The sequence below is a fragment of the Acromyrmex echinatior genome, chromosome 12, assembly GCF_024713525.1.
Source record: "Acromyrmex echinatior isolate Ae372 chromosome 12, ASM2471352v2, whole genome shotgun sequence".
Lineage (NCBI taxonomy): Eukaryota > Metazoa > Arthropoda > Insecta > Hymenoptera > Formicidae > Acromyrmex > Acromyrmex echinatior.
The window spans coordinates 6337241-6355927 of record NC_141863.1 but is presented as its reverse complement, the minus strand read 5'-3'; the positions used below and the strand labels follow the sequence as shown (position 1 = coordinate 6355927).

Genomic DNA, 18687 nt, shown 5'->3' with positions numbered 1-18687 from the left:
CAAATAACAATAAATTCTGTATATAGTTATACATTTGTTTCTTTTGATTTTAGTTTTGTTTACTAAATTTTAATATATACATGTTTTAATCAAAATTCTTTATAGAATTGTATGGACGAAATGGAGAAGAAGAAGGAGAGGATAATGCTGATGTCGCTTCAGAGAAGGCAAAGGCAGGAAGAAATGAAGGAAAGAAAGGAAATCGAGGCCCAAGCACGTAGGGAGCAAGAGAAACTGAAGATAGAGGAGAGAGCTCGCAAGAAAGAGGAGGAACGTCAACGGCGAGCTGCTATCTTGGAACACCATAAGGTGAAGAAAGCGATAGAGGAGGCAGAAAGAGAAGTAAGTGGTTTTTAATGAATTAGCAGGAATAAATTTATAACGTAATTTTTATCGCTGTTTTTAGGGTAAGGTAATTGATAAGGAGCTTCTGAATGCAATAAATCCAGCAAAATTACGTAACAAGACTGCAACCGCACGACCGCGGCCCAAAACAATTCACGGAGACGCTGGCGCAGTGTTGGATTCCGGGGCTCTTACACCTAGTCGCGGGAAGAAGGGTTCTTCTTCCAATTTAAGTACAGGTGAGATTGCCATTAAATTGCACTTGCAGAAAACGAATTATCTGTTGTAACGATCAATGCTTCTTGGGGATTAAGTATTGGCAGCTTGAAAAATAAGGTTTAATATATTGATTGATATACAGATTTAAAAAAAAGAAAAAAATACGAAAAAAAAAATGATATAAGTATATTCTCCGAGGAAGAAAAATTAAATCTCCATTTTTGAATTAATCGCCAAGAAGACGGATCTTTTTACTACTTGTTGTGTCGCAAGTGCATTTCCCCGTTATAATACCCTATAATAGCAATAGTCTCCTTGATGTTGTAATTTGCATTTATTCATTGCATGGCGAAGATTTTTACGATCAGAGCCGTTTTCTCTTCCGTCGTAGCGATATTATTCTTGCTGTATTTTTTTTTCGTTATAATTGATTTCTTCTTTTATGAATTTTCACCCTGACCACATGCTCACGAGCTCCAGATTTTCTCGTCTATGCTAGTTTATCGCCGCGTCAGTGGCTACTGTAAATCGCTCGATGAGCCCGCAATCGCGCGATATCGACGTCAAACTAGAATAGTACAGAAAATACCGAGCCGATTGTTTTGCACTAACACACTTACTGTAGCGTCGCTGACCTCTCCGACGATGAGGCGAGACTACTACCGAGGTTCGCAGGATAGTCTCACGGCTGCTCACCTTGATGACCGACGTTGTTCCGGCCCTCTTTATCGGGGCGGCAGTCTCAGGGGTATGCACCACACACACTCTCTCACCGCGCTTTTACAGTACACATCTACAAATTTTTTCTTTTCTTAAAAAGTCTGGATACGTAGAAATATTTGCGCTATAAATTATCTAATTAATTTTTTGTATACGAGATGAGAAAAAGTAACGATACATTAATACTTTGTGAATCGATCTAAACTTGAAATAAGATATTATGCAGTAAGATTATATCAAGAGAATTGAAACATGCTAATTCAAATTTAACAATAACAATGGCATTTAATTCTCTAAATAATATCTTTTATAGAGGAGAGAAATTAACTTTGAGGAATAAATGTGTATAATAAAGGATAATAAGGATAAAATAAGATATCTGTGTAATTCACAATATGTTTTTTCACAACAAAATTTATTTCACTGCACTTCTTTCCGTTTTTCAATTTGGCATGCTCTGTACCTTATTGATCAATATCTGTAACTCGATGTATAATTCGTAGTAAGCTGAGAATTACTTGATATATCTATATATTTATAAGTAGTGTAAAATCTGCAGTAAGAATTTAAACTGATTCTAATAGAGATACCCCGTTTTTTTAGTATCTTCCGTAGATTCGCCTGACGACGGTAGGGGTTCCTCGCCTTGCCGCAGCGTGAATCAGCTCGGTCGACGCGGCTCCTACAAGACCTCCAGAGGTGGGTTCGATGTTACTTACAGTTTAGCGCGGGAATGCCGCAGGCTCTGTACGATTGTTTGTTTCTTAAACGTTTGGCTTGACGAAAGTAGATTCATTGCAGGATGTTATCACACACTGGTATGGGCAGCTATAATCTATCAGAAATTTACGCGATGAATGTTTGAATATTTCATTAGCCTTTGATTATCCCCTACGAGCGACTGAGCAAGGTCACGACATTTTGCGGGTATGATTGTTCCCCCGTTTTTTTTCCAATTTTTTTTCAATTTTTGTCTTTAACTTTAAGTAGCGCCTTGTAGTGGATATCTTTCAGTTGGAACGCAACGTTGTTCTGCACCAAAACTGCACCGGCCACTTCAGTTCTCGATGTACCCCCGGATATGGCTAGTAGTTAGATTCAATCCCCCTTTTTTAAGTCCCTACAAACCTTACCCGTGCCCGCTCGCTCCCTCAATGAGATGCGCACGATTGAGGCATCTCTCCCGCAACTTATTTAATCTCTTTGATCGTACATGGCGTTTTGAGTGTAACAAGGCAAACGTTGCGTTATTGCAGATGTGCAGGAGTCTCAGCAACAAGTTAGAGGCAGGCCTAAATACCAGACTTACCAAAACTTTAAGGGGAGAAAGTCTAATTCCCTGATGAATTTGTGCGGTAAGAAGCACCACAGTGACTTGGAAATACGTTCGATCTCCCTTCTATATCGTGCAACAGTCTCAATGTATCCCATGTACATATATATATATATATATATGTATATTACAATATGTATATCACAATGTCCCGAGATTTTTGTAGATCGAGTAGCACACATACACGCGCACTTACATTCACATTTACGTAGTGGCATGGTGGCAAGTTGGAGAGCACACAGGTGGCAGTGGTACTTAACGATTCATACATTCGCACAACAATCATATGCATTTTTTCTTTTTTGTTATACGTTTGAGCAAAGTTCCTCCACCACGGCTTGACAACGAAGTGATGGAGTCTTAGTTCTTTCGTGCTTTTTAAGCGACGCACGATTTATGATTTCTTCGTTTCATCGAATGCCTCCGTTGAGGTGGAACTTTGTCCTCTCATTTTCTTAGGACGATTCATTTTCGCTGTTGCTGCTGTTGCTGTTGCGTAGAGAAGGCTCGATTGAAGCTTATTTGGGCTTGTTGTTGTACAGCACTGGGTGTGGGTACAAAGTATATTTTGTCGATCGATGTCTTTTTCCAGATTTATTCTATCGGTGGCTATGGTATCCGTTTATAATAATCCTGTTGACTCTGTGAACCTAAGTATCCTAATTTATCCTACCTCGCCTCGAATATCCCACTCTGTGTATCACAATGTCCTGTTATTGTTTTTATTTTCAGGTATCGTGGTGACGAGGTATAGCAAATTCATTGTGTACGCGAAATTCATGCATTCGATGTGGATGAATTTGCTATGTCCTATTATTTAATGTCGATAATCGATCGAGCGTTTCGTCGCAAACTGCAGAGCTGGATTAAATTGTGGTATTCGTGGATTAAATTGTTGGTATTAAGCTATCAGCATAAATCATCGCATTAGCATTGATCAAGAGATTCATAGTTTTGATAACAATTAGTACGCTAGAGAATCATGACATATACATTAGAATCATTCTAGTGCAATCAGCGATTTAACAAGCTGATAGACACACAAGCATTTATAATTATTATATATCAGACTAAAGTACATTGCAAATATTTTGAAATATTTTTCATAATAAAACATACTTTTCATAATAAAACGCAAATTACGAAGCTAAACTTAAGGAAAGGGAGGTATCTCGCACGTGTCTATAACAAGTGACTAATACATTCTTGGCGGGGTGGCTAACCATCATTAATAATAAAACCAAAAGATCTCTGTGTATTCTGATTCGCTTGGGTGATAAAAGGAAAAAAAATATACATTTGTCGTCATTCTTTATTGAGAATTGTAACGCATAAACGTTTGCCTCTCCGTTGAGATTTTCATCTTCATATGCGGAGCGTGCAAGTAATGATCAAGATTGTATGATGTGTCGACAAATAGATTCAGACAGCGGCCTGGGCAGGTCGACACCTCCGAGACGCGCCGCCAGTCCGGGCATAGGCAGTATGAGGCACCTAACGTCACCTTCGGGACCCGGTTCGCTGCCACCCGCCTTGATGACGTCGAAGAAGAGGATCTACGATGATGGCAGCAGCGACATCAGCAGCACGCCCAGTTCTATGATGGACTATAACGGTAAGAGGCATCAATAAGTATATATCGATTCTGAAAGGAAAAAATGTACTCGATCGCTATATTTTTTTAACACAAAAGAAAAAGCTAAAAAACTTCATGCCTCCACTGAAACAGGCCCGAGACTGTATAAACTGCCGATAGCCAAGTCAAATCGCAACATAATGCTGAACGCTGTGGAGTACTGTGTCTTCCCCGGTACGGTGAACAGGGAAGCCAAATCGAGAGTTCTGGAGGAGATAAGCCGGTCCGAGAGCAAACACTTTCTCATTCTGTTTCGAGACGCTGGCTGCCAATTTCGCGCTCTCTATTCGTATTGTCCCGAGAGGGAGGAAGTAGCCAAGCTATACGGTACTGGGCCCAAACAAGTCATCGATAATATGTTCGACAAGTTTTTTAAGTAAGTAAAATCAAGAATTGATTCCTTAAGTTCGTTCTTTGCTGCCTCAAAGATTTCAATCAATTATGTGTCTCTATTTTAAATCTCTCGATGTGTTACATGTTGTGATTTGTTGTTTGTTTTTTCATTTCAGATATAATTCCAGCGGAAAATGCTTTTCGCAAGTTCACACGAAGCATCTGACGGTGACCATAGATGCCTTTACGATACACAACAGCCTCTGGCAAGGTAAAAAGGTGAACTTACCGAACAAGAAGGACATACCACTCGTCATATAGTTTTACATAAGTGATCACACATTTAACATTACGCTACTGTGCCCTCTGTTGTTCATAGTTACTATTTTAATACAGGCCCATATTAAATTAATGCGAATACGTTGCGTTTTTAGTCAATTTTATAAGGACAATTGATCGGTGCTGACCCCATAAAGAAATAATCACAGTTGGCACGCGAGCCGCGCGTTTCTCGATCGCACGCCGCTTCCGAAGGGGTGGAAAAGCCGGGGGAGCGTGGTCATATACCAGAGAGAATGAGTTTTGTTTTACTTTTTCTTGCGTTATCCGTTTTTTTTTTTCGTTGATCGTCAGCATCAATCACTGTGTCATAAGATTACCAGTATCTACTTATAAGATGGTTTGTTGTCAATACACCCCTAAGATCCCTTAATTTTGTGGACTAACTCTCGTCATGTAACCGCCTTGTAATCATATAAACCGGTGTGTTGCGACTGCATGGACCGTATGATTCTCATGGATATGTAATGCGAAAGTTGATTTTTCTAAATTTATTTTGTCAAATGAAGGAGAGTGAAGGAGGATGGCAACGGTGCAGCTTGTGTTCTCATGTGTGCGTACATGCGTAATTTGCGATTGCCACAGGTCTTTCCTTCGCTAGGTTAGGGATTCTAAATTCAACGATTATTATCTAGTGCATTTGAAACTTTTTAAAAAATATATTAAAGGATAAAATGCGCGAACATGTGAGGGATCATTAATTTTTAGATGTGTCTCGTGCGCAAATCGCTGACTTTGAATTTGTTTTTATTTTCTATATAATAGTATACTATGTAACCTTGTAAAAAGATCCTCTTTTTTTTATATCAATTTCCTTTTTTAATCGGGGAGAATGTTCTTTTTTTATATGTATTTGTTCTTTATATTTTACCGATTGGGATACGTGTCGGCAGAATATTCTCGACGCGGCTCAAACGGAGTTGAATTAATGATTTCTCATTCTGCGTACGTTTCTCGCGACTGTTAACGATTGTAATACGTAGCGTAATTCTTGCTTGTGTCCCCCTCATCCCCTTTTTTTCCTCGGGGGATGAAACTTTTGTCAACGGGGTGACAACGGATACGAACAACGATAGCTCATGTTGTAAATAAATCAGTTCGTTGCGTAATTAGCAGAATCAAGTATAAGCCACACAATAAATCCAGGCATATGATGCATTCGTTTCTTTGCGATGACAGTCGATCGTTCGAGCTACATTACGCGTTTCAAGTTTATACTATTAAAAAAAGAAAAAAAAAGCGTGCGAGATATGCGCGTGCATTAGTTTACGCCGAAGCGGCTGTTTTAAAGCGAGCGATGTGTTTCGTCAGATTAGGTAGTTATCATTGTGTACAGAAAGTGGATATTGCATAAGTATCGTTGCCTCGTGGACAAATTTCGTCGAAGGGCTGTCGAGAAAGGGAGACTCGCAGTACTCGTTTTCTTTTTTCCTCCCACGCGCTTCAATCTTTATTATGTAAGAGGAAGGTGGAAGATGGGCATAGTCTAAATAATTTTATCAATAGAACCGCGCTTTTTTCCGAACGAAACTTCGTTACTCGTCAAAGTTCTCCAGTTATATTCTACCTTCCTCGGAAGCAAAGAAAAACAATATGAAGCCTTATGTTATGAGTGATGTAATTGGACTAAGTGCGTAAAAATATTTAACGAATTGACAGCATGACTTTTCTTCAACTGTGTCTCGTACATTACGTTTCCCCCGTAGGAACTTACCGGTAATCGCGACACATCTCGCCGTCTCTCAGCGAAACTTTAGTCAGTCCGGGCGAACAAAGAACGCGGCGGTCCGTAATTTATCGGAGAACTGTTATAATTTATTGTGCCATAAATTCGATGTTCGCTTTTCGCGTGGGACTGGCATCGGCTTCCTATCTCGCTGAATGGGCCTTTTCGGTCGGATACGTTTCTTTCATTATAATATTATAAGAGGGGAGAAGAAGCTAGAGATAGGTAGACTTCATGTAGCTATTTTATATACGACAATATTGGGGGTCTATCGTTTGTATGATTATTTTCTCTCTGGTCTCGGATTCCGTTCACGACGCGTCTTCAGGATCATTCTTCAATTATTTTATAATAAGTCTTCGACTCGATGCGAACAGTCGTGTCGAGTATAGACCCTCCGTATTCCGCGACACGGAAACACAAGATTATTCCGCGTAACGCAAAACAAGATTATTAACGATACAATTACAAATACAACGCGACATATCGAAATCGAGTGTTCTCCGCTGAAACTGCGGAGGAATAATCTATGTATCTTCAATTTGCGTGGGACGTCAGCTTGACCGTCCCGCGTTTCGCCGTTCGACCATGTGTAATGAAAGAGACTCGTGAGATTAAACTCCGTCGAGATTGTAGTAATCGAGAGAGAGAAAAAAAGTTTACTATTCTATATCCCCGTCTGTTGTAAATTTATCCGAGTACGATGATGAGAGAAAAAGAGCGATAAGATAGAGAATCTTAGACTCAAAAACAGTCCGACCTGACAATATCGAACGTGAGGTACGCGCCATAGAAGAAAAAAAAAATTATGAAACCTTTGAGATGAAGTGCAAGTTGCAGCAAATTCATGATGACAATGTTTGAGAAGAGAGTGAAGAGAGAGAGAGAGAGAGAGAGAAAGAAAGAGATATATATGAATTGATTGCAATTAATATATATATAAATATATACATAGTCATTAATCTTAAGAGCCAGCGAGAATAATGGCTTGTGGAAATGGGATTGATTACAAAGTTATGATGATTATAAAGTTAAGAGAGATCTCTCGATATTGGTCGCTTATGCTTGATATTTATATTTTTTGAAGAATAGATATTATTAGTGAACTGGTGAAGAAAAAGAAGACGGATGCGACAATTAAATGTGGACAAAACGGAATGGATCGAGACGAGAAGAGAGACGGGAAATCGAGGCATACACACATACACACACATACACAATTAAGTACTGCGGCACGACGTAAATTTGTACGCCGCAGTTAAATCGCGCTTACTAATAATAATAAACGATTATTGTTACGTAATAATTATCGATTTTTATTGTCGCTGAAATTTCGACGTCAAGGCGAATATTAGTTCTCGAACTTCTATCCGTGTCTCTGTAAATATTATGTTTTTATATACATATAAAACGAAAAAAACGTATACCTACCTACTCGACGATATGTATATTTATTCAGTACGTCATGTAAGATTTGGGTCATAATTTACTGTTAGCATCTTCGCAGCGAATGTCATTAATAAAATTTAATAACCCATTTGTAATAGACTTTTATTCTTCCGCGGATGGATATTAAAAGTAATCCATCATTGATCGTACCTTAATGGCTCATTCTTTAAAAGATCTGGCTTTTTCTCTTGACGAGAATTTCTTCAATTTTTAATATAAAACATCTTGAAATGAAGATTCTATTCGTAAATAAAAGTAAGATTTTCTTAATTCTCTAGAACTCTTCAATTTTTTGTGTTCAATATTTGTCCTCTGTTTTGGAGGAAAATTGCATTGTGAAATTTCACATAAAGCTGCGTTTCTGAGGTATTTTATAGGGATCTTAAGAGCGTTAAAGAGGATAAATCAAAGCGACACAGCGCTTTTTTTTCTTGTTATATTATATATTTTATACACAACAGCGGATTTTCGTAATTTGTTAATTTTCCTTGTGTATATGTAATATATTACAGTTTAACAAAAATCGTGTGCGTGTGTTATGTATGAGAGAGAAAATTAGATATAAATATTCTTCGAACATCATCTCTCTGTGTGCGTGATTAAAGGACACTTCTTTTTTACAGGGCACTTGCATGTTTCTCGATAAATCTTTCGAATATAAAATCTACAATGTACATAATATACCGGGCTCTAGTAGATGTCTAACTATAAAAGTACAAAACGTAATCGCGTTATTTTCTATTTCCTAACTCGTCGACGCAGCAATCACGAATTCTCGTGATTGGATTTACGTTAACGATAATAAATAATGGCTTTTAAATACTGATGCACAAATTGTTTGCGGCTTACGGTGAATAATTAAACTATATGGCAGTGGTCTCGTTATTTACGCGTAAAATGTCACCGTCTGCACGCGTTACGTGTACCTGCGTACGTATGACGAAATTATTCGTGCCATCGTTTGTTCACGGCGAGAAACGTATGGTCTCTTTCTCTCTTTTTCCCTTTTCCTTTTTCTATTTTCATGCTACGACGATTAGCTTAACGGTCTACGGTTTAGCATCTTTTGGCTTTGTTAAGTCTTAAAGAACTCGTCGCCTGCGAATATATGGCACGTTAATCTCGATGCGATTGTTGAACTCAACGCGACTCTTCGAACAGTCTTTGGAACTAAAAGCGCTGAACGCCGAGGTAATTGTCTTTCCTCTTCACGCCCTGCTATCATTGAACTGGGCAGGAGCTCAGATGGATGTTGTGCAGCTCGGCCATGTCCGTCCAGTCTCGCCTTTCCCCTCTTATCATTACATTCCTAATGCACCCATTGAAATGATCTCGCGTTAACAGCGAGCCTTTCTGAGCAGTCGCTGGAAATGATGAGAACAATGTTAGTTAAGTTACTTTTTTTATGTTCCTTTTTCATTTATCATGCAAGCTTATTTACATACCAATTGTGTAATTTAACACAACATTCATTTACCTGGTATACCACCTATATACAACGGGCCGGAGAAGATAGAAGTATTCAAATGATAATTAATGTTCGTGGGCAAGCCGTATTTTTGGTCCAACTCGTCCACCTTGAGCGCCAACTCTTCATCGTTATATACAGCCTGGATCCTGTGCCATCGATTGTCGCAGATCGCGTAATGATTAGAAAAGCCCTGCTCCACATATAACGGATTATTGTCGCCCAGATCGCCCGACATGATCACCTTCCCGCTGTTGAGTTCTAATGACAGAGAAGGTGAACCACTGGGTGCGGTAATCGACAGCAACACGCCAGACACTTCCGATGTTCTGAATTCTAATTGAAGTTCGAGCACGCCATCAACCTCAAAGTTATTCCCTAAAAGAACATAAAATTGTTACTCTGAAGATTTAAAACGAAGTAAGAAAAAATTCAATATTTCTTAGTATTGAAATGAATCTTATTTTGTAATTTCAGTTTGTATCTTTTGCATCGTTAATTTTTTTTTAAGATGCCATTCAAGATTTAGGCATTTCTCCTTAAATTTCTCTTAGTTTCACTAGTAGTGACTTACGATAAATAGCATAAGCCTCGCCCTGAAAATACGCGCCGCTCTCGACACTTGGGAAGCACTGACCGACATTGAAGGCTCTACTGGTGGACCCCACCATGTCGTAAACATTTCCATTGATCTTCAGGCCTCTAATACATCCCTTCAATGTCTCCAGTCTGACGACCACTTGTTCCGGGATAGGCGTTCCGCTTTCCGGAAGACCACCGATATACATCATGGATGCGAGACCAATTCTTCTGGGTACTTTGATGACGCGCGGTGTCTGAGTGTCTACTAATAGGGTGATTTTCCTTTCTTCGTGACTGATAACGACGTGATGCCAATTACCGTCATTAAATGGTGTCTTAAATAATATTTCCTTCCTTTGTTTGCTTCTCACTATCAAAAGAAGCTGTCCATCTCGGATGAGTACCATTAAATAGTGTTTTAATCGAAGACCCTGCATTTGTAATAATAATGTTATAAAGTTATAACTGAAAACGATAGTTAAATGATTAGAATTATATTTATATGAAAGATTAGCGTTATAAAAGTCGAAAAATTTTTATATTTAACAAAATATGTATATTTTGTTCACCTTAAATTTAATAAAATAAGTTTAAATTAATTGCAAATAAAAAAATTGTCAACTATCACAATCATGATTACATTATATGAGTTTTTTTTTACCGGAGTGATAAACAGCAATCCATTGGGATAATATGTCCTAAAATCGAATTCTATCGCATATTTCTTCTCCCAGAATTTTTTGAAGTTGAGATAGAGTTGCGTATGACTATGTGGTTTATCGCCAAATTTTAAAGCACCCGGTTCTAACGAATAATAAGGCACTTTTTGGCATCCTTCGGGTTGTGTGGACATCCCTCGAGACAATGATGCTGATGGTACGTAATTTGGCGTTTCTTTTCCCATACTCGGCCCGGAACGACCGATTAGAGCGTGATCAAAATTAACTGCATCGTCGAATCGAAGATTTCTAAAAAAAAAAAAAAAGATAAATTAATCGTACAAAGCCTCTTCAAACTGATATAATAAAGAAATAATCTAATTTTTTTAATTAAAAAATTAAATCGAAAAAGTCCATAAATACAATTATTTTATACAGCATAATTTGAAATAAAATAAATATGATGTATATGTAATGTAATTTTAATACGTCTAAATTTTAATCATTTATGACTTATCATCTTCCAAGAAATTATGAGCAATATTTAATTTGTTTGGACTTGGCTTAATGACTTACATATCATTGAAAATCACATCCTTGATAGCGCCATACAGTGGCGTGTTAGTTGCGATCATTTTAGTATTATTAATGAGAGCCGGTAGCCCGCCAAAGAAAAGTCCGCCATTCGAACTGGGAGCCTTGATCGCAATACTATTGCGCAATCTTCCAGATGTTTGATACGCGTCATCGATTCTCAGCTCCACTTCTTTTCTTTTCTTAATGACAGTGACCGAGTGATATTTTCCGTCGTTAAAAGTATTATTCGATTGGAGAACCAGCTCGCCATGACCAGCATTTAAACGAACTTGCACTTGTCCATTGAGAATACACATGGAGTAATAGCTGTCCTTCTGAAAAAAATTAATTGAATATCTTGTTTATACATTTATGAATATTAGTATGTCCTTTTATTATGAATTTATTTAGAGTAGAGGTATTCAAGACTATTTTGTAGCATTTACGATAAATCATTTTGTGCATTTCATTATATAGTGATCTTCTTTTTATAATAAGAAAAAAAAATTAAATGATAAAGTATAATAAAGTCTTACAGCTTCTTTGAGAGTACCATCCAATCTGTCTTCGTGGCCCTCAAACGTGGAGAGGAGAAGCATAGCTGCATCCTGCATGGTTCTGAAGGAGAAGCTTAGGACAGACTGAATCTTGCGCAAAGTAAACGCTGAGTGCTCGAGATATCCATCTCCATAAAATCCGACTATTTTCAATGGCTATAACAACAAAAGAGATTTGTTTAATTTTGATACGCAAAATTATTATTATATATTGTAGCTACATCTGAACAAATAGAATTGAATAGATTTGATTTGTACCTATTTTATATAAAGAATAAATTATAATACTTACTTTATTACCGCAACTGGATTCCACCCCGTAATATTGTTCGGCCATTGGATCGTAACCCTCTTGCACTACGATATTGGCCATGCATCCGAGGAACGACACTTGCGAGGGTAAAATTAATTTTTCTGCACGGAAGCTCGGTGGCAGCCCGCCGATGTAGTACTTGGCTTGCGCTAAATCTGGGATATCTTCTTTCGTGGGCTGCGGTGTGGGCGCACCAATTCGTTTGTCGTTGTCACCACCGATACTAAGGCTGCATTTTTCGATGTTCTTGCGTAATTGATACTGACGGAATGCATCCACCTTTGTCCAATTACCGGTATTGTACTTGTAAGTCGAGGACATCTCCATGCTCACATTCCCGCCATAACCGACATGGAGGATCACTCGGCCTTCTCGCAGGGAAATCATGATATGTTGATTCTATTTTTATAAATAATATAATAGAAATTAAACAGAATTCCATAAATACAATTAAATTGATTTAATTGATTTAATTGAATTTTATTAATAAATATTAAATATAATATAATAATATATATAAATTTAATATAATAATATATACAAATTTTTTTTAATTTAATATAATGTGAATTAAATTTATTTTTATCTACTCTCTCTCTCTTTTTTTTTTTTTGAGAAAAGATGTAAAATATATTTTTGATAATAAAATATATAATGAGGAAATTTAAATAAATTCGTACATCTTTGTTAATGGCTAGAAATAGTAATGCATTCTCGTCGTATGTTCGAAAACTAATCGAGACTCCAAACATGTATTTATTATATGGACCAGATGAGACTCTGTTTCTCACGGCATAGCCCTCTCCATTGAAATTGTAAGCTATATCATCTTTGGCATCCTCCACTCTGTAACATTAATAATGTCATTGTTAAAATAATACCGAAAAACAAGCATTTTGTATTATTAAATTGTCAGATAGAAAGAACTTGAAATAATATAATGTATACATATACAGAATTTATACATATAATAAATAAATATAAACGTAAAGAAATTTAATTATTAATTTTCAGGATTAATTACCCTTCTACGCAAGCTTTGCAAGCCATATCTGGTGCTGTTGTGATGAAATTCCAGAGACCGATATGCTTTCCATCAAGGATTACCTGATGAATACAACCCGGAAGACCATTACCAGCGATCAGCTCTGTTGGTCTTCTCTGCGATTTAGGGATACCTCCTATCCACACTCGGTCTGTAGGCAAGACATCGAAACGACCATATTCGGAATTAGTCGTGTTTATGACAGGAAGATACTTTCCGGACGTCGAAAACTGCTTGTGCACGTTCAGTTTGCCTGTGTGTCGCGTTCTAAGATAAAAAAGCAAATTATTTGAAATCAGCTTCTTTCTCTCGTATTAATTAATGATAATATTGTGAATTATTCCTTACATATTTCACAAATTCCAATCAATATTTGTTTATCTATTTATACATTAATTAATTATTAGGTGTTGGAATTAATTCGTAGCGTTTTTAATGAAAGAATGTTATTTATTTCACATGAGCATTAAAAAATACATTAATGAAAGTACTTTCCATCACTTGTAAAACGCTACGAATTAATTCCAACACCTAATACATTCATACTAATATTGTCATTTACCTTTCAGCCTCAATCCGATACCAAGATCTGTCATTCTGCAGATCGCCGCTTTCAAGAATTTCAGGATGTGTTAGTATACCTGTACCACCACCGACATTCCATAAGAATCGTACCTTTTTATCAAATATCTCTAGAGCGATAAAATCGTCCTGAAAAAATTCGAAATATCAAAACTTTGCTTAAAAATCAATATGTTATACAATTCGTATGCATTTTATTTTATGCAAAGTTAATTACTTTAATCGCTAAATTAATATTATTATAGAACTTACGTTAATTCCACTAGGCAAGTAAAACAGGGAACCTTCTTTGCGTGCAGTTGGAAGCGCGAATGTTATTATAATCGACGTCGTTGACGAGGATTGCAACGTTGTTGGTCTGTATGAACGAATGCATTCTTTACCTTCCACCGATCGTAGAGAGACACGGATCTAAAAACAAAATGAAATATAAAAACTTATATTTCAAAAATTATTTATCGCAATTATTCAATCTTAAAGATGTATCAAGTGTATGGTCTCTGCAAAAAGTGACTAAAATTGGAAATTTATATTTTTCATATAAAAATCAATATACATTAAACAGTTCAATAAGAATCATTTTAATCTTATTAAATATTACAAATTTACAAGTTTAAACAAAAATTTTCTTATTTTATCTTAATTATTTTTTAAAAACATGTCTAATTCTTATTAAAATAATTTTTGATTCCAGGTATTGAGTCACAGATATTGAGCCAAACCTTTTTTATATTACTTTCAAATACAGAGACTATACATAGAAAAAATCTAATTTTTTCATAATTTTTTCATTTTGTTAAAAATATGTGTACTACATTCTTAATTATTCAAAGTTATGTCGCAAATTATCAATTAAATGATTTATCCTTAAAAATTGTTTTACATTAAAAAATTTAAAGATATATAATATAACAAAAATAGCATATAATAATAAATTTATAAATAAAGACATTTAAATATGGAGAATCAAAACTTTTATTTTAATTTATAAAAATATATCTGAGCAAAGAACAAAATAATTATTATTCTTACCCCTTCAGCAGTATTTCGGGCTTCTGCAATTTTGTCTTTGAGATTTTGCAATTTCGTGGCTAATGTGTCATTCCATTTATCGAAAACAGCTTTTCGTTTCATTGCAACGTTTGATAGACTTATTAGCTTCGCATCAGCCTTTTTAATATTACTCAGCGCTTCCGTTACTAAAATACACATATTTCTATAATACTTTACAATTTTCATTAATTTAATACTTAATTAACAATAAAATTATTTAACAATAGCATATAAAATATGAAAACATTCGCCAAGTATACATATACATTAACTTTGAAAAAAAATATTACATTTTTCACTGGCAAGGCTTATCTTCGAATCGCCTTCGCGCTTCAATTCGTGCAATTTCGGCTTCAATCTGTCGGCGATGCCTTGTTTGTAATCGTCAATCAATCGTTGCGTATTCATTACCGATTCTGCTACTTCATTATTGTCCTCCAAGATATTTAGTAGATCCTCATGTACTGTTTAAAAAAAAAATCTCGTTAATATAACGTTAAAATTTTTTATTCGGCAATGCATTTTTTAAAATTATTAATAACATAAATTATTAATAATAACATATAAATACAGACTTACATTTTTTACTATTACTTTGCAATTCTCGCAATTTCACATTTATCTCGTTGTCCTTTATTCCAGTGTTGTTTAACGAATCTTTTAATACCAGAATGGCTTGCTTTTGAGCATTCAATTTGGCGTTTGCATTTTTTATTAGTTTATCATGTTCCTTCGCCACTTCCCACTGTTGCGAAGACTTAGTTAATACTTCCTTGGCATTATCCAATAACGATTTCTGCCCCGAAGGAGGGAAAGCCTTGAAAAAGCATCTACATTATATTTATAGCCGACTCTCAAAATTATAACATATACTTCATTTAAATTAAAAACATAAGACTAGAATTTAGGAATAAAAAAAAATAGAAATGTTGATAATTAATACAGCAGATATTTTTGAAGCTAAGAGCTCTTTTATTTTAAAACATTCAACAATATATTTTTTTAAGTAAATCTATATTGATTGCACGCGCTAATATATAAAATTAGAAGAAAAATTATGTTCTTATTTTGTAAACATTTAAAATGTCTCAAAAATACTCTTGATATTTTAAAATTAGAAAAGTTTAAATGTAAATTAAAGCATAAAAATATCACAGAATAATTTTATTTTAATGTTATTATTCATTATAATTAGTTATAATTCGAAAAATTATTTTATTTTATATAAAAAATGGAAATAGAGTTATAGCATTTAAACGTATCAGTTTAATAAAGAGGAAAATAAAAATACAAAAATCCTAAATTCAAAGGAAATCGTAATCATGTTTTACCTTTTTGTGCACATCCTCGATGATTTCCTTGGCTGCTAACGCAGTGACTTTCGCCGCTTGCAAACCGTCGACAATGTTCTTGTAGGCCTGACTTGCCTTCAGGGGACTAGCTGCAATATCTCGTGTCTTAGCGAATAAACTATTCAACAAAAATTATGTCACATTATTGAATCGTCAATGATTATATCATTCGCTTTATTATATCGTTGAGATAAAGTCACTCGCTTTGGACTTAATGCGATGTAATTGTCGATTGAATTAATTATGCCAATTAAATACCTGACATACTGATCGACGTAGCTGGATAGATTCTTCGCATGTTGCACTGCTGGTACCACATACTTCTCGTCGTACTCATAATTTAGCCGATACAAAAGTTCCTCCTTCATGCTCAGCTTCTCCGTCCAGTATGTTAATTTATCGCGTGAATCTGAAAGATTCTGAAAATCGTATTTATAAGAATAAGGTTCCTAATGTTTATGATCAATAAAAAATTCAGTTATTTATTATACACGTCACTCGTTTTTTCTGTATTGATTTCTTTCCTATTTACTGTTACAAATTGTTTTAAATAACTATGAAAATATTTTTATTTACTTGAATGTTATTTTCTGCATTGACAAGTAGATCGCGAGCTTCATTGACGAGTTTCTTCCCTTCGGTGATCGTTTCATTCGTTTCGTCGCGCAATATCTCTATACGAACACATTGATCTTTGGCCTCGATGAATGTCCCGTTAATATGATTGTACAAACTGTCGTAGCTGAATAATGTTTCCATGGTGTTTTCTATGATCGTTCGCATATCATTCAATTTCATCTCGTAATTTTTCGCGTCATTTTGAGCGACCGCCAAAGGCTCAGTCGCGTCATGAAGAGAGTTTAGCCACGCTACATATTTGGTAACACCGCTAATTAAATCAAAAAGAGAGAACATATTATTTATTAATAATTTTTAAAAATTTAATTTCTTTTTTCTTTTCTTATTCTAAAATTAATCAAATCAAAACAATACTCACTCGAGGAAGTTTTCCACTTCTGTAGTTCTCTTGGCTATGTCGACGGACTTTAGATAATTCAAGATTGTCTTAGCAGTTTTTAAGGCTTTTTTAATTTCTATTCTCCTATTGTCGTTACTGTATTGATTAAGTTCCGAAGTTGTACCTGGAGTTTGAGAAAAAAGATTATTCTAAAAATATTTATACTGCAGCGTAATTATTATAACGACAAATAAAACAAATTTCTATGATAATAAACCTTCTATGTCTTTCCTCAAATTATCAAGCATAATTTTTGCTGTAAAAACGTTATTTTTCAAATCACCGCCCTTGGTCTTCAAAGTATCGGCATATTTAGCATTCTTGTTCATCTGCAAATTAAAATAAAATAAGAAATGTATTCTAAAGTTCATTGTGGATAATCAATTTGAGATTATCAGATTTCAGAATAAACAATTATGCTATTATTATTTAAAAATATTAGAGAGACATACATTTCTTAACATAGTTTCAACATCTTGTGCAAGTTTTTTGTATTCATGCCACGGTACGTTTCTCATTCTTTGCTGCAGACGAGTTCGCTGCTCCAATTCCTCAAGATATGTAGTCATGTTGGAATCGATATACGACAGTTCCGCCCATGGGGGTGGAATATATCCGTCTGCTATGTGACTCGTTCCACCGGCCAGTTCCTCAGACAACATCGCGACAGTATCGAGTAGAATTCCCGTGCAATTGTCATTGCATGCTAAACATTTCGCACAACGTAATAAAACAAATTTGTGTAGCAGTGTATTCAACAAAGATTTATAGTAAAATGAAATAACAAATTTTAATTTTCTAAATCTACTGATACAGATGTTTTAATTTTAAGACAAAGAATCAATTTGTGAATCAACTTACAGGTGCAAACGTTGTTTATGTAAACGTGTCGATATGCCGTGCATTGGGAGCAATCTCTGCCTGTAGAACCGATCTTGCATTTGCACTGTCCTGTCTCGCCGTCGCAGCCGTCGCTTAAACTTCCTGCCAAATTGCAATTGCACGGAACGCACTTGCCGTCCGGAAGGTCGGGAAAGCCGTAATAGCCATGGGCGCAACGTTCACATTTTCTACCGACGTAGCCTGCGACAAGCCGAAGATGAACGTACAAGAAAAATAAAAAAAAGCCCACTTTAAAGATAAGTTATAATTCGTATTATACTTCAGAATGAAATTCGATTTATAATTTTATATGTCATGTAATACAAAAAATATTTGAGAAGGAACAGAATACACATATAAGTGAAATATGTGTTAAAATAGATAGACATCTAAATATATAGCATATAAAATTATAAATAAAATTCTATCCTGAAATCTGATGTGATAATTACAGATCATAAAGTGAACTTAATAGCTTCGAAAAAATTAACGTTTATAAT

The 18687-nt window shown here is 35.4% G+C and overlaps 2 protein-coding genes across 21 annotated transcripts in view; one reads left to right on the top strand and one right to left on the bottom strand.

Moving 5' to 3' along the window:
- Positions 1–8188, top strand: part of Patronin (calmodulin-regulated spectrin-associated protein patronin) — a 71187-nt gene extending 62999 nt beyond the window's left edge. For 12 of the 17 annotated variants that reach the window (XM_011062012.2, XM_087411715.1, XM_087411714.1 and 9 more), the window contains 8 exons: positions 106–342; positions 407–584; positions 1190–1312; positions 1888–1983; positions 2541–2639; positions 4038–4232; positions 4347–4629; positions 4763–8188. In XM_011062012.2, coding sequence (XP_011060314.1) covers positions 106–342; positions 407–584; positions 1190–1312; positions 1888–1983; positions 2541–2639; positions 4038–4232; positions 4347–4629; positions 4763–4907 — 1356 coding nt within the window. In that variant the 3' untranslated portion in view covers positions 4908–8188. The remainder of the gene's footprint in view (positions 1–105; positions 343–406; positions 585–1189; positions 1313–1887; positions 1984–2540; positions 2640–4037; positions 4233–4346; positions 4630–4762) is intronic. The other 5 variants (XM_087411725.1, XM_087411718.1, XM_087411720.1 and 2 more) reach the window with 4 other exon arrangements.
- A 917-nt stretch (positions 8189–9105) lies between these two features.
- wb (wing blister) overlaps positions 9106–18687 on the bottom strand; it is a 167859-nt gene continuing 158277 nt past the window's right edge. For 3 of the 4 annotated variants that reach the window (XM_011061994.2, XM_011061995.2, XM_087411712.1), the window contains 21 exons: positions 18167–18388; positions 17758–18011; positions 17523–17634; positions 17285–17429; positions 16864–17176; positions 16546–16706; positions 16267–16405; positions 15515–15752; positions 15226–15399; positions 14915–15081; positions 14135–14293; positions 13863–14011; positions 13280–13567; positions 12936–13101; positions 12235–12654; positions 11922–12098; positions 11386–11720; positions 10812–11118; positions 10143–10581; positions 9578–9946; positions 9106–9464 (listed from right to left, as the gene is read on the bottom strand). In XM_011061994.2, coding sequence (XP_011060296.2) covers positions 9322–9464; positions 9578–9946; positions 10143–10581; positions 10812–11118; positions 11386–11720; positions 11922–12098; positions 12235–12654; positions 12936–13101; positions 13280–13567; positions 13863–14011; positions 14135–14293; positions 14915–15081; positions 15226–15399; positions 15515–15752; positions 16267–16405; positions 16546–16706; positions 16864–17176; positions 17285–17429; positions 17523–17634; positions 17758–18011; positions 18167–18388 — 4877 coding nt within the window. In that variant the 3' untranslated portion in view covers positions 9106–9321. The remainder of the gene's footprint in view (positions 9465–9577; positions 9947–10142; positions 10582–10811; positions 11119–11385; positions 11721–11921; positions 12099–12234; positions 12655–12935; positions 13102–13279; positions 13568–13862; positions 14012–14134; positions 14294–14914; positions 15082–15225; positions 15400–15514; positions 15753–16266; positions 16406–16545; positions 16707–16863; positions 17177–17284; positions 17430–17522; positions 17635–17757; positions 18012–18166; positions 18389–18687) is intronic. The other variant, XM_087411711.1, reaches the window with a different exon arrangement.